The sequence below is a fragment of the Drosophila melanogaster genome, chromosome 3R, assembly GCF_000001215.4.
Source record: "Drosophila melanogaster chromosome 3R".
Lineage (NCBI taxonomy): Eukaryota > Metazoa > Arthropoda > Insecta > Diptera > Drosophilidae > Drosophila > Drosophila melanogaster.
The window spans coordinates 9,203,482-9,219,376 of record NT_033777.3 but is presented as its reverse complement, the minus strand read 5'-3'; the positions used below and the strand labels follow the sequence as shown (position 1 = coordinate 9,219,376).

Sequence of the window (15,895 nt, the reverse complement as noted above, 5' to 3'; positions counted from 1 at the left end):
TTGGTAATAAACGCTCTCTTTTGAGGCCAACATAATTTTTAAGTTGCCTGTAACCTACAATTTTGGATCGACTTTTAGGGACTTGCGCTGTTATTAATGCAAAAGCCGCAGCCAAGGAGAGCTTTTCCACTTTCCGCCCACCGTGCAACGCCACCCCCTTCGGTTGAAGCCCAGTTGATAAGCTCTTAAATATTTAAACTGTGTGTCAGGATGTCGGGAAGTTGCCAGATGTGTGGGCGGTTGGTGTGGCTTATTCTGTCGCATTATGACGCAAGGTTTTCCTTTGGGAATGGTTAAACACACACACACAGCCCAAAAGAAAAGGAGGGCGACAAAAGTTAATTAACAATTTGTTTGCAATGTTCCGTTGACATTTATGTCGCTGGCATTGTTGTCAATGAGACGATGATGTGATTTCTCTGATATTTGCTTTCCTGGAAGCCATCAATTGCCAGTTGAGAATGCATTTCAATAGAGCATTAAATGAATCTATGAATTTTCATTCCCATTTCCCGTTTATCGGAAATTGGCTTAAAATAATTTAATTACAAAAAAAAAAAAAGAAAATACGCGTGCAAATTATAAATTTGGTTTTGTTTTCTCAATGTTTCAGATTACCACATCCACTGCCAAGAAATTGTGGGAGAAATCCGATGGCAAGGGCGTATCCTCGAGCACTCCCGGTGGACCGTTGCATCCCCTGCAGATCCCCGGCATCGGGGATCCCTCCTCCGTGTGGAAGGATCACACCTGGTCCACACAGGGCGAGAATATATTGGTGCCGCCCCCCTCGCGAGCCTACGCCCATGGAGGCGCCTCCGATACTTCAAACAGCGGCAATGCGGGCATACTGAGGTGAGAAAATTAACAAATGGATTCAATGGAGCGTGAAGTGCAGATAAGGAAGTTGCAAAATACGCTTGTAAATTTCAAGCGCCGAAACTTTTCCAACCATTTAATTAAGTCATTAATAAATGTTTGAACTACTGCAGTCAACTATCCATTAGTTTGAATTTTATATAACTATCTAATGGTGCTATTTCTCTTGCAGTCCCCGCGATTCGACTTGCGCCAAAGTGGTTGAATATGTTTTCAGTGGCTCGCCCACCAACAAAGATAGCTCGCTTTCCGGATTGGAACCGCATTTGCGGAATCTAAAGTTTGACGACAACGATAAGGTAAGGTCTTAAACGATGAAAATAGAAATAGAATAGATAGAAAATCAAATAGAATCGATATTAATAATAACAATACCTTGTTTTCAATTACAGTCACGCGACGATAAGGAGAAAGCAAACTCTCCGTTTGACACAAACGGTTTGAAGAAAGACGATCAGGTCACAAACTCAAATGGTGTTGTCAACGGCATTGACGATGACAAGGGCTTCAAGTGAGTAGTAGACAACTTTCAACTCGGTCCAGACTCCGACTAAAGACCCCAGACTAGACCGCTCTAAACTCTAGATTGGTTGGACAAAACTGGTTTTCTCGCTATGTTCTTCTCGCCTCTCTTCTCTTGACCGCAGAATTTTTTCAAGTTATGATTACTGAAACTGAAATTTTTCCAGTTCAAGGTTGGGTTCTTTCATTTTTGCATAGACTTTCACTCGATCCACAGTGTGTAGTGTGTTGTTAGCCAAGACAAGAAGTGGAGTTTTCCAGTTTTCATCGTGACTGGCAAACGGTTGAGGAAATTATGACTGGTTCTGTGTATAATAGACATGGCTAGTCATTCTTTTTTTTTTTTCCTTACGAAGGTTATTCAATAGAGGTATTAACATTATTCAAAACTATAACCAATTTTTAAGTTGTAAGGCCTACGATTATATGTAATTAGATGAAGAAATCCATTTCCTTTCTGTTTTGCATTACATTACTTAATTAAGAGCTCTTAGCAATTACATATTGATGTCAGTTAAGGAAATAATTGCCTTAGTTTCGTATTATTTAGTAATATATTACTTGCGAGCATATGCTAATAATTGGCTTGCTTGTTAATTGTTAAGAGTCAAACCTTGAATATTAAATTATCGAAAAGTGTTGACCCACAAAATTCGTATCAATTACCTGAAATATTTACCGGCCGGGTCTTAACCCACATTTTTTCGTTGTACTTCACCTGCAATTGCCATATCTTCGTATTCATGTGTGACATAAAGCTGCAAAGTGATTGTTGTGCGTCTGCCCACGGTTTTCGTATTTCCATTTCCATTTACATTATTTATTATTAAGTTTTAATTGTTATTTATGGCAATGGGGAAAGCTTTTTTCTCCTCGTGAGGCGGCCCACCTGCGTTTAACGCCTTTTTCAGTTGACGCAACGAAAATACGACGACACTTTGAGTGAGTTAAATTGGAATTTGTGCAGTTATGTTGAAAGAGTTATGCTCAAAAGTTGTAGGAGGAGTGCTGCTCGGTGCCTAAGCTTGAATTCAAAGACAATTTGTATTGGTTAAGCAAGTTAGCAAGTAATTGGAATAAAGCTTTATGATGCAACTAGATTTGATCTAGAATTCGACTATTATTGCGTTCATCAAGGTCTAGGTCTATTCTTAAAGCGTACTTAAATATACAATTCCAATTATTGCAATTTCTGGGCCACTTCCTCTTATCAAGCTGCAGTACTTAAACAACATTTAGCCGAAAACAAATGCATGAGAGACCAGCAACTAGCTTTTAGGACTAACAAAAGAAAAAGAAACCAGTCTGCGGTTTTCTCTCCCTCTCTCGCTCTCGCACTTATATCTATATCTCACTCTCCGCTGTGGCAGCCGGCTGGTTTCTCAGTTTCTTTATTTTTTTTTTGTCCACTGACGCTGTTTTGCAATTTCATTGCCGGTTGGCCCAAACATGTTTCAATGCCAAACGTAATAACTGTTATGATGTAAGTGGCAACAACAACAGCAGCCAGCCAGCGAGCAGAAGAGCCACAGAAGCAGCGATAAAAATCACCTGCATCAAGATCAGCTCGAAGAAATCGATACTCATTCCGGCTTCAGTTTGAGTTGTATGAGATTGCAACGCTGATTACAAGGAACTTTAGATCATGTCTGAAACAAACAATATAAATGTATAAATAAATTAAGTAAAAGGAAGTAAGCAGTAGTTAGAAACATAATTCAATAGAATTATTGGGCTGATGAAATTGAATTGTAAAGTTTTTTTTTTTATATATTATGTTGTATTTGCTATACACATTTTGATTAGATTTCGTTAGATATTGCATTACAGCGTGGGTTTCAGTTGGTTTTTTGTATTACCACTATTTTTTTTGTTGCTACTGCGGCTGGAGGTTTCTTTTTTATATGGCTCTGTTTGTTATTGTACATTTTGTTTGAAATTAAAGTTGCGAAAACATTGAAAGGCGAAAAGCGCTGCTAAAAATAATTCGAGGCAGGCAAAAGTGGACAGCCAAGTGACTCACCTGACTGGCACACACACACACACACACACACACTGATTGCTGCTTCTTCTTTTGCCACCTGCCAGGTGACCCAGACTACTGCTAACCCATTACAACCGACGCCCCTTCCCCTTTCAGCGCCCTTTCCCGCTTACCACTCTGACCTTTTTGGCTGCCGATGCCTCATTTTTTGTTGGTTTTCCCGCCTCTTTGCCCTCTCTCGCTCCACTGGTGGCCGCACTTTCTTTTGTCTTGAAAAGTGAAAATTTTGGGTCACCGAAAGCGGAGCAGCGGAGCTAATGGGATTGTATGAACATACTACATTGTGCTAGGTCAGACATGACTCTTAGAATTCGGGGGCCAGTGGAAAGTTGCCAATGAATACCTGACCTCGGTCAAACTAGACGCTCGCTCTACAAAATGATGAAAAGTGAGAGTGTGAAATCTAAGCTTTGAATTCGTTATAAATTCAGCTGGACTGTAATTGGAACCCCAAAAAAGTACTAGATTTGTGGCTAGCCAAAATTAAGAGAAGAGTTATATAAAAATGAAGATAATCCTTTTATGCTTGGCTGGCGTCATGACTGGGTTTGTTTACCAGCCAGATGGTTGGTAATCACCGACAGAATTCTAAAATATACGTAGCTAAGCTATATGACTAATACAGGTAGTCAAAAAGATCTCAAAGTGTATGACGTAAGCTGCTTAGAAATTATAGAAATTACAAGCTTTTAGTAGCAATGCACTTTGCATTACAGTTGGATTAACAGTAATTAATTCCTTCGCTTTGGATATTTGTTTCCCCAGCTGCTTTGGCTGAGAGCGCTAAACTTTTGTTCTGCTCCCAAGCTTGTTTCTCTGAAGTCACATGTATTGTTAATAATGCGGTGTGAATGACCTGGCAATGAAATTATAGCTGGGAAATTACATACGAGCACACATGCATTTGACGCTAGAAAGAAAAGAGGCAAAACAATGTGCAGAGTAGAGTGTAGTAAAAATCACTGTGCTTGCAGAGTCATCGACTTGGGTGCAGTGGGTTAAGAGCGATGAATGAATGGAAGCTGCCGTGCCGAGATAAATGCATTAATTAATTTATCAGCATGACTGACTCACCATACTACATACAGTGGCAAACATTTCCAGTTTGATCTAAAGTTTGGCTCGACCATTTTATTTGCATGTTAAACGATGCTCGTTTCGCTGATTTTATGCAGATGCTGTGTTTAATTTATGAACCGCTGGTCAGCTGGAGTGCTGACGTCACGAGTCATTTGGAAACAAGTTTGCTGCTTAAGTCTTTTGTTTTACCCGGTGTTTGGCCAATAGCTGCAAAACTGTGCAGTTGGTAGTAATATTATGACGGCAAATTAGGCTCCACTATTCTTAGATTAGTTTTAATTTATAATTTAAAGTTTGAGATTTTTTATTTCAAATAAATTGCTTTATTCCTTCTGTTCTAAATACTTTTTAGTACACTTAACAGTTTGAGAATCTGTGATAAGAAAAAGGTTTATGCCACGGCTAAGTGGTGAATACAGTTACTCACAAACTTTCCACAGTTCAAAATTATATTATTACAGTTTGAGACTGCACTGTTAAATAACATGCTGTTAAGATCCTTTGTTTCTTTTAAACTGTGAAATCTATAGCTTAAATAATTAAAAACAAATATTTATTATATTTTTTAACTTTCATTTTATTCTAGTCGCACTCCTGGTTCACGTCAACCATCACCTGCAGAGGAGTCCCAGCCACGTCCCCCCAATCTACTCTTTCCTCCACTGCCCTTCAATCACATGCTCATGGATCATGGCCAAGGCATGGGAGGCGGCTTGGGCGGAGTTGTTGGATCTGGCAACGGAGTCGGCGGTGGCAGCGGCGGAGGCGGGGCAGGCGGCGCTTATGCGGCCCACCAGCAGATGGCCGCCCAGATGAGTCAATTGCAACCGCCGATGATGAACGGCGTTGGCGGCGGAATGCCAATGGCAGCACAGGTAGGATGGTTAAGTTTAAGTGAACAAAAGTTTAATAGATAAGATCAAAATTTTATAAATTTAATTAGAACTTTAAATAGTTAATTTCAATTAAGAAGTGTAATAACTAATTGTAAATTCGACTTTACAGTCACCAATGTTGAATCACCAGGCAGCTGGACCCAATCACATGGAATCTCCCGGAAATCTCTTGCAGCAGCAAAATTTTGATGTTCAGGTGAGTTGAAATAAATCCTACCGAACAGTTTGTTGTTTCCATGGTCCCCAGAGTGACATTTTCATTGTGGGTTCGCAACCGAAAATTTGGGTCATGTGAGTGGGTGGTATGGGAGTAGGCAAGTCAACTGTGTGCTGGAGTCACAGTGGCTGCCTAATTTTCCACATCCGCCGGATGCGGCTGTTGCGTCCCCTGGTAGCCATTTCCGCCAGCCTTGCACAAAACTGAGTCCCAATGCACCACTCTCCATTTCTCGATTTACCATCCGACATCCTCCGCAGTGCCCATCTCGTTGCATGCAATTTATTTCGAAACAAAACGGAAATCGGATTTATTAGCCACAAAATTGCTTTTAAGCTGGTGCTTCTGTGTGCCAGTGGCTGTCAAACCAGCCTTTGGTTAGGCTCGCTCACATTCCTGCGGTTACAGTGGGCACTCGATAAGGGAAAACGAATGACCAATTTTTGGTTTGGAAATTTAATAATAAAATGTTTAGTTTTATTCAGTTACTAACAATAGAGATTAGACTCAATGCCAAAATTCCTGAACCGTTTTAACCGTTTGGAATCCCATTAATATTCCATATTTAATATTCCTCTCTCTGCGAGTGCAGACTGTATTCCGGCCCCAGTCAATGTCATTTCTTTCTGTTAACTTCAGCTTTATATCTAGCAAACAACCAACAGGCAGCCCTTCTCCCTTGGCTGCCAAATTGAAAATCAATATGCGTTGTTGCAGTTACCGATGCTATATCCTCCCTCGATCTCTCTCTGCTCATTCCGCCCGATTCCCCCTTGGCCTTCAACTGTTGGCCGCAAAGCAAATTGACATTTCCACACTTTAGTCGTCGTTGAGGCTGGGGCAATCTGCACTTCCGCTTTTTATCGCTCGCTCCACACATCCTGCAGGCATTTTTGTGTCGCTTTTGTCTTCTCTTCTGGCCCAAAGGAGAAAAAGGTGGGGGGAAAACCGAAGCGGGAAAACTTTATCGTAGCTCTTTGTTGGCCTGTGTGTGTGTGTGTTTTAAGTGAGCTGCCTGAAAGTGTGCTGCGCAAAATTGCATCAAAGTGAAAAAGCCAACACACTGTCAGAAAATGTTGTTAAGCCAACAACGGTCGAGCAACAGCAAGGAGCAACAAGCATCAAACTGTATCCTGATCGGGTCAAAGTAGCTGGAATGTCATTACGGATGAAAAACTGATGCTGCTTGTGGCGCCAGAAAGGTGAAAGTTTAATGCGCTTCCTGTGTTTTGCGTAAAGTTTTCAATAAGCACACTCCAGACACATTTAATGCATTCAGCTCATATGTGTTGATCAAACAGAGTTAATTGGAGGGAATGCGTCGTTTAGTGAACTCTAAACAAAGTAAATGTATTCATAGCCTAATATGCTTAAATAAATATGTTTAAATATTTAGCATTTAAACATTTCTTTTATCCAACAGAAATCCGACTTTGTGTTTTTTCAAAAATAGTTACAGCTTTTCAAACATTAAAATGAAATTACCCTTTCACAGTTCAGTTAAAAGTGAAATCCCCTTTGCCCTTTTATGGTGCGCTTTTAATTCAGAGCCAAAATTATATTATAATGCCTGCGTTGTGCGAAAGACCATAAAGAATGTTAATATATGTGTAATAATAGTGATTATTATTATGTTTTCATATTCTCTCAGAGAGATAAAGCAACACGCAACACTCCAACCATAAATAAAGCTCAGTAAAAGGGGGGCGACAAAGGGAAAGCAGGAGTACAGATATGCATTTATTGGTTTCATGAGAAAGGCGTGCAATATGTTGCCGATAATGGATAATGCAAGGCATGCACTCAGGCTTTTTCCCACTTTCGGTAGCTTTCGTGGATATTTCTTATTAAATCGGCGTTGATATTAACACTGAAAAGAAGCAAAGAAAAGAATCTTGACGAATTGCATGCAAAATAACGATGAAAACTGAATGAAAGGACTTTTTGTTGGCTTGAAGGATAGCAATATGGCACCACATAGTACAATGCCAGTGATTTTTGACAATGGTTATGCAATAAATATGAAGACGAACGACTTGACGCTTTTGTTATGAGATTTCGAAAGAGGGTGATGAAAAAGAAAGTAATACGAGTGCAAATATTGGTGGATTATTGCTTATTTGGTTCTTAATATTCAAGATTTCCAAACGATTCTTAGCAAAAATGCAATTGCTTCATGAATATGCATTAAAGACGGAAGAAAAACAAGGAAAATCACATATGGTGTAACCATGCGTAGAATGTCAGAATGTAGAAGACAAACGAATGGATTGCCTTTGAAATGAAAGAAATCATTATTTATATGTAGCAGAAGGAGTGAAGAAAATTACCGCAAACCAAAGGAAAAGGGGAATATTGCGTTGGCAATCGCTGAAAATTAATGCAAACTGTTGCCAACGAATCATCAATATAAATTTCAATGTGACCAATAACGTATTTGGCCAACTATTTGCGAGCAAATAAAGAAAAATGTTTGTGAAACATAAATCAATTGTTCAACGTACAGTAAGAAGATAAGAAAAGTTAGTCTGATGATGATGCATTTATCCTCTTACTTATAAACAATTACAAATGTTGTGGCCTAAATGCGGAAGAAATGTTTTTCTTTGGCTTACTTTTTATGATTTCCTTTCTCTAACAATTTTGGGTGCTGTCTGTCTTAGCCACGCCTCATTGGTTGCTTTTGTGTGTTAATCAGTCAGTTGGTAAGGCTTTTGTTGTCTTCAACGCGGCTTAATCGGATGATTGCTTTTGGTCTTTTTTGACTGCTTATTTCAGCTCTGATCTGAAAGTCTGTTTAATTGATTTCAAAAGTTACGGATTACTGTGGTTTTTCTTGTCTTCAGGTACTTTAGTTTAGTAAATCAGAAAGTTAAAAGGAAAGATGTTTTTTTGTATGTGCACAATTTTAAAGGTTAATTTAAAAATAACATAATTTAAATGCATAATCGAAATGCAAAACGAAACAAATAAATCAGATTATAGCAAATAATTGTGTACGCATTATGCAAATTTCAGCAATAGTTTTGTGTCTTTTCAAGTGTTTAATTTATGCATTTCGATATATAAATAATTCTATATTTTTTATTCGAATACAGTCACATAGTTTTAGGTCAGCAGGCAATTGAGATTTAACAGATGGCATTAACTAATAGGTATGGGATAGCAGCACGAATGCCACTTGCATTCAGTGTTCAAATTCGTCGTGAATAATTTACTACTACGCCAAAGTGCGAAAATTTGCATAAAAATGCATTTAAATCAATGAAAATGCAGCATCTGCTTTGCTCCTTGCCGCCGCTGATTCGCAATGCACCCCTCTGCAGTTTACCATCCCCTTTTCGGCACTGGCATATATTAATATAGCAATTAATTAAGCGTTAATTGGCACAAAAAGCATATAGCTCATTACGCATGTGTGTATGGCACTTAGTAAATTAATTTCCAATTGTCCATGGGCAGTGTTTCATTTCAATTCAGGCCTGCTCACATTTTGTTCAAAATGCGTTCTCGTTGCATTTCAAGTTTTAATGGCTGCTATGATGGCTACGTTTTGATGATTGAAAAAAGGATTCAATTAAATGCATACAATGCCATTGCGAACGTGCATTTTGGTTGGTTAAATTTTGGAATTTTAAAAGCAGATGCAATTGGTATGATTTAGTTTTAGATAAAGTGGCGATTAACATAATTGCATATAGAAATACGTGTCTGAAGAGCTAAAGAGTAAATCATATTTAATAATCATATTTTCCATAAGTTTTATATATATGTGTATATATTTTAAACCAATTGATCTCCTGGAAGTTTGAAGCTTAAGTTTGCTTTGCAACATTAAAGTTTTGATCTTTTTTATATGTTTTATAGCCGGTCCGATTACCTTTAGCTTCCTTAGGCAACTTTCCTCTGCAAAGACTTTTCCGTTGCCATGGACAACGATAGATTGCTTCTACGTCCCCAATATTCAACTCCTATTATCTGGCGAAAGCCATAATCAAGTGGTTGTTGTTTTTGGGCACGGGGCGTTCTACCGATGGAGTGAAAATCGTTGGCAGTGAGTGGGTGGAAAGTGTCATCCAATGCCGTCACTTGACATTTACCGCCAATAAAGCCCAATTAGCGGTTACTCCATGCCTCAGACACTCCGTCTTCGTTGTCTTCCCTTGAAGTTTGTGTGGACACGCAAATGCTAATTAGTAAGTGGCAAATAGTTGACATCGGCTACGAAAGGGGGGGTCGGGTGTGGGTGTGGATACGTGGGTGGGTGGCAAGTGGCGGGGCGTCGCAAATTTGGTAGCCGAGACATTAATTAAGCGAAGCCCTGATGCATGCTTCACAGCATATGCGCTTATCATCAGTGTCCTTGCAATATCCGCCTCTTTAATGGCTTAGTGTAGGGAATTGCTAATATGGAATAGTTTGATGTGCGATTTAAGGACATTGCTACTCACAGACTTCCTATTTGTTTAAAATTGATCCACTAATCTCGATGCCAACGAAATTTCCCTTCCAATTAATCAATTTCAACCACCGCCAGTAACTTTGGTTAACCAATTAACACTTCTTAACTTTTAACTCAACCTCATATGGGAAAAATTCAAAGCACACGAAAAGAACAAGTGATTCCTCATCGAATCCAACCCGAAAAAGAAGCGAAAAGACGAAGAGTTTAGCAAATAATTTGCCTTTAATTAACATGCTGACATCATTAAGGAGATGGCAACAGTTTGTCAGATAGCCGAATCATTTGTCTTCACGCCCGCAGGAAATATCATCCCCAACTGCCGAAAGGTTTCATTTCTCAGCAACATCACCACCACCCACCGGAAAATGCTATTGACAGCGCCACCTTTCCCATGGCCTTGATGTTTGTGTGCTTGTGTGTGTGCTAATTAAATAGAAAAATTAGAAAAACTACGTCGTAAATTTCACTACGAAGTCGTGTAATACAAAACCCAAAAGCGCACTTATCACACTCCAGGGGCGAAACGGGAAAACTGCCGGGGAAATCGGGCACAAGCGCTGACATAGAGCGATGAGGAAAATGGAGAACGGAGAATGGAGAATGGAGAATGGAAAACCTCGAACGGCGAAAAGCCCAACGAAACCCCAGAACCCAGAACACCCACCCCCTGGCGGGTGGGAAATCATTTGACGACATTGCTCCCTGCATGACGCAATTAATCACATTAAGTTGGCCTGGCCATGTTATTTATTTATTCGTGGCCAGACTGAGCGGGCCAATTCGCAGCAGACTATGAAAAAAAAAAAAAAACTCTTGATTAGCTCATAAGTGCGCAGCTAAAGACATTGACCTCGATAAGAAATGGAATTACCCCTCGAAATAGTACATATAAAAATGCTAATTTTCTACTACGCTCGATATTGCATTGAAATTAATTGGAGAACTGAAATGGGGAACTACCTTGTTATAAACTATATAATTATCATGGCATAATTATTATCATGCATAATAATCTTTGTTTTATTCTTAGTTTAAATAATTAACGAAAGACACAAATATATTTTGGGTAAAACTTATTTATCCTTAAACATTTTGCGAATTCCAATGCAAATTTCAAATGCATTTCAACTGTTTTATGCTTGCATACTTTATATAAAATATGTGTGAAGCCACACGTATTTCATTATTAAAAACCGGAATTTTTATCCAAAATTGATGTATAACATAAAAAAAAGAATTTTCATACAATATTTTCAACACTAAAATTCCTATTATTTATGTATTACGTAAAATAAATGTACATTTCTTTTAGTGAATCCATTTCCACTTGAGCCCACTTTTGTGCCCACTTTTCATCCCCCCATAATAAGTTTTGACCTTTGGCAGTAGTTTGTCAACTTTTAGTTGGTTACGTCTGGTGAGGTTTACAACTTTTTCATTAATAGTTAACAAGCTTCATAATTAAGCAGCCAGACGTAGGAAAGTCAGGACATTTCTTTTATTCCTCCACTTCCGTCTTGGCGAACTTTTTCATTATTTTTTCTTTGGTCGCTACTTGCTTTTGGCGGAATTATGTGCTGATAAAGTTGTTTAGTTTTCTATCTGTCATCAGATTTCCCGAACTACGTTCTCAAAGCGTTTTCATGTCGCACCTTTCATTTGCAGACAGTTTTCCAGCTGTTTTCCAGACGCTGCTCATTTTCCAGGTCACTTGTTTACTGCTGCTGTTGGCCTTGCATTCATCTGCATTTCTTTGGCAAGTAGAAGGACTTTGACAAGTTCATTCGACTGTTGTTGAATAAACCAGCAGGCGAAAGGAGTATGTAATATTTAAATTTTCACTCTGGGCAAGCCATAAATTTAAATTGGCTCATTAGCAACGGGGTTAACCACGAATACCCCAAAGCATAGTATCCTTAACCAAATTTTGCCTTGCTTTCTTAGCTGGAGGATATTCGAGCATATATTTCAGTGGCCACCTTTTTGCTATGCCACTTTGTCTAGCTCATTTAAGTTTTGTTGGTCGAAAAGCTTAACTAAACTAAAAGCATGTAAAGTACTGAAAAGAAAACCACATGCAGACACTTTATTCATTTTTGCAGGGATATGGGGTAAATGGGAAATGGCTTTGTCCGCTAAGTGAGTGTGTGTTGAAAAGTTTTTCATTGAATTTCATATGTAGACGAGGGCGGGGAAAGCCACACACACACACACACACACACACAGTGGGCGAAGACATCGGAGTTGATAAAATGTTGACAGTTTTGGGTTAGTTGTCGAAGCCTTTGAGTGGACAAGCTGCAGGATAAGCAAGGGGAATGTAATTGATAGAGTGCATGGGTTCTTAAAGTTATTTGACTAGCTATTAAAGTTATTTCAACGTTCTAGTAGCTCCAAAGGGAAAAAACAGATATATGTATGTAGGTTGTTCTTTTTATGGCCAATTGAAAGGGTGTACACTTTATACACAATCATTAACCCAATTTACAATTGCGAGACACACACAATCGCAATCAAAACGGGGCAATCAGGAAACATTTGTGCCACGCTTGGCAACAATCACGCCAAAAACTAATTGCATACTTTTCGAGTCGATGTGTTTTTCCAGCGTCGCCATATTCTAAATAATTAATGCACAGCGCCGCCGTGCAATCAACATCAGTTGAAGTTGTCAAGTGACTTCATTTCGGTGCTCAACGGTCCGTGGCTCGTACGTAGATGGGAAATGCTTTCCACGGCGGCAACGGCGTGGCATATGGGATAGTGAAAATGGCGGCAAACTGACGACACAGCAAAGTCATAGATTTCCCACAGACGAGGGCTCGATCAACGTGCTTTCTACTGCTGTTGCTGCCGCTTCTGCTGCCCGTTTGGAAGGTTCAGCCACATTTGGCTGGGGATAGACACCTCTTATTCGCACCCACAAATCTCCATCTATACATATATGTATATATATTCCAATTCAGTGCACTTTAATGGTTCTGTTCAGACCTTCCTGCTTTTGTGGGGGCAAAAAAAAAAGAAAAAAAGAAAAAGAAAAAAAAAAATGGGGCTTCGCTGGTGTCGCCGTGCAATTTAAATACATACCTCCTTGATATTATATTTCTCCGCTCCAACCAGCCCAGCGACAGATCCTCCCTTCACTACCCCACTTTGGGCCTTGCATGTGACACGCAAACTATATCTATCTATCTTTTTTTTTTTTTTTGTATCCTTTGCTGTCTATAACTCCGTGCTCTATATTTACGCTACATTTAGTCGGAAGTTTGCCGCGTCTGTTGCTTTTTCATGCGTTCTGCTGATGGCTGACTTTTCCATTGTCTGTTGCGGTGATGGAAGGTTATAATAGTTTCTGCCACCTTCTTCATTAACTGAGAAATTTCTATAAACCTACAACTTGTTTTTAAGCTTTAAACGCTAGTTTCCTCCATATCCCCTTTACACATGTTTTAATACACTAAAAAAAACATTATAAAATGGCAGCATAAAGGAGGGTACTATTCTGTTCTACTACGCTTTTTATTTCATGCCGTTCAATCAATTCTTTCGTCTTTTGTCAACTAAATTTGCCGCATGTTCGAGCAGAATGAAAACCAGTAAAACGTGGAAGTTCATTTACATGTTCACAAAAAATGTTTGCTTAATGGTTTCTTTATTGGTTTTTCCTACTTTTTTTTTTTTGTTTCAACTCCTCTGTCGTGCGAAAAAAGTCAAAGTTCGATGATTTTATAGCGTTAAGCTATTAACGATTGTAATCTATATCCATTCAGAAATATATATAACACGCTAACTTTCCGCCGACAGTCAAAAAATTGATTGAAATTGATTTTTACGATTTTGTGAATCATTGAACTTGATTTTAGGGCTATGGCGATAGCTTGCCTATATATTTTTTTGATGATTGTTATGCCCAAAGTGACTTCACTAACCTAAGACAATGAGTTCGACTTCCCCCTATCGATTTATTTGCAATTTATTCCATTGCATTTTGTAGTTGCAACGATGCGCTCCATTGGGCCGTAAAAAGTTGGCGCAATTGCAGTTGCCTTACATAATCATTTAGAGGCTACTTAAGACACTTTAATGCACTGTTTTTTCACATCGCCATTACGTATTCTGTTAGTTTTTCCAATTAGTTTTATGAAAAAGCATAATTAAAAGTGCGCTCTCAAAGGCGGGCAAAAGTCAGTTCGCGTTTTAGACGTTTTCAAGGTTTGTGCAGAAATTAATTAAGTGCACAAATATGGAATGTGGATGGACTGGTAATCTTTTGGGGGCCTTTTGTATTTGGCAAACCAATGTTGATAATCGCAATCATCATCATCCCGATCATTATCGTTATGTTTGTGATGGTTAAGCTAAGCTTTTGAAAGAGCCGGCTAATTTACACACATTCAACTTGTAATCCCCAGCATAATCACAGAGATGAAGTGAAAAGGTTGGGTCGCGTGTTCTGTGCATCTCATTAAGGATAAAGAGCCGGATGTCGCGGTCTCGCAAGTGTGTGTCTCTTTGTGTGTGTCTCTCTGTGTGTGTGTGTGTGTGTGCATCCTTTTCGGGACACTGTGGCACAATGAGAGCTCATTACGACACTGAGGGAAAAAGTGGTACCTTAACATTCCACATTGGACTATGTGCCTACAACATTGTGTTTTAATTTTATCCAAATTCTAAAGTTTTATTAGTTTTTCTGAAGCAAATGTTTTTCTCGCAGTGCAGGCGCCTGGAATATTTGAGTGAATGGGTGGGCTTGTGGCCAAAACAGTTTTACGGTCCTTTGTTTTCAATAAAATGTCATCCGCGTCACATTTCTATCGGTTTGCCGGGTGCGATGGCAGGACCTTTTGTTGCCATTTCCTTGGCCATAATGAGAGTGCGTCTTCAAAAAATGGCATTCTGAATGCTGTCGCCCTGCTTGGTTGGGTCTCCTCCTCTTAACTTGGCTGGCTCAAAGGAGCCGGATTGAGTGCAGCCGCAGCTGTCATTTCAGCTGTCATTGTGTGACATCTTCATCAGCATCATCGTTCTTGTGGCCGCCTAGTCGCTTAGTGTTTCACTCTTTTGATAGACGTTTGTCAATCAAAATTATGCGCTGGCTTTCCTCTTTCTAGCTCAACATTTTCACTCTTTTGCCCATTGTTTGCCTTTCGGTTTTGTCACTTAAGCTTGGCTTCCTAATGCATCATCCTTAATTGGCATTTTGTGTGGGAGAGCCGAGGAATGCTCAAAATATTATCTACTCTTTAAAGTTTGCCGCACTATTTAGTCTCTTTAAATATTATCATTGCGTTAGCATGGTTGAATACCCTGATTAAACCAGTAACTCCTTTAAACTCCAAACACACCGCAATCTCCTGAAAATGACGCAAGGCTTTGGCCTCGGTTGTTGTCGTTTCAAAATGTGTATTATTCAAATATCCATGACAATGCCGTCCACAAATTATGTTTACGAAACCTTTGGGAGAAGTTTATTAAACTCAAACTCAATTTGTGCCAACACCTTGCTCGGCACTCAAATGTCTGGATGGATTTTGGCCCAAATTGTATGCAATGCCACACTCAGCTGCTTTACGACATAATTACATTTTAATTCCAAAGACAAGAGCAAATAATATGGTAAAACTAACCGAGAACACAACATCAACAACAAGAACGAATGAAATTTGAAGTTTATCCGAAAGTTTGCACTCATGAGGTCTCTTCCGGTTGGCTGAGTAGAATCTGCATGAATTATAATTATGTTTTTCATTAAAATTCACCTTGATGCTGCTGAACAAGTTTCGGCGCGATTT

The 15,895-nt window shown here is 39.2% G+C and overlaps 1 protein-coding gene across 5 annotated transcripts in view; it reads left to right on the top strand.

Annotated features, from left to right (window-relative positions):
- Window positions 1–15,895, top strand: part of pum (pumilio) — a 171,340-nt gene that overhangs the window by 18,306 nt on the left and 137,139 nt on the right. For all 5 annotated transcript variants that reach the window (NM_001275474.1, NM_169260.4, NM_169259.3 and 2 more), the window contains 5 exons: window positions 614–855; window positions 1,052–1,178; window positions 1,272–1,390; window positions 5,112–5,400; window positions 5,531–5,617. In NM_001275474.1, coding sequence (NP_001262403.1) covers window positions 614–855; window positions 1,052–1,178; window positions 1,272–1,390; window positions 5,112–5,400; window positions 5,531–5,617 — 864 coding nt within the window. The remainder of the gene's footprint in view (window positions 1–613; window positions 856–1,051; window positions 1,179–1,271; window positions 1,391–5,111; window positions 5,401–5,530; window positions 5,618–15,895) is intronic.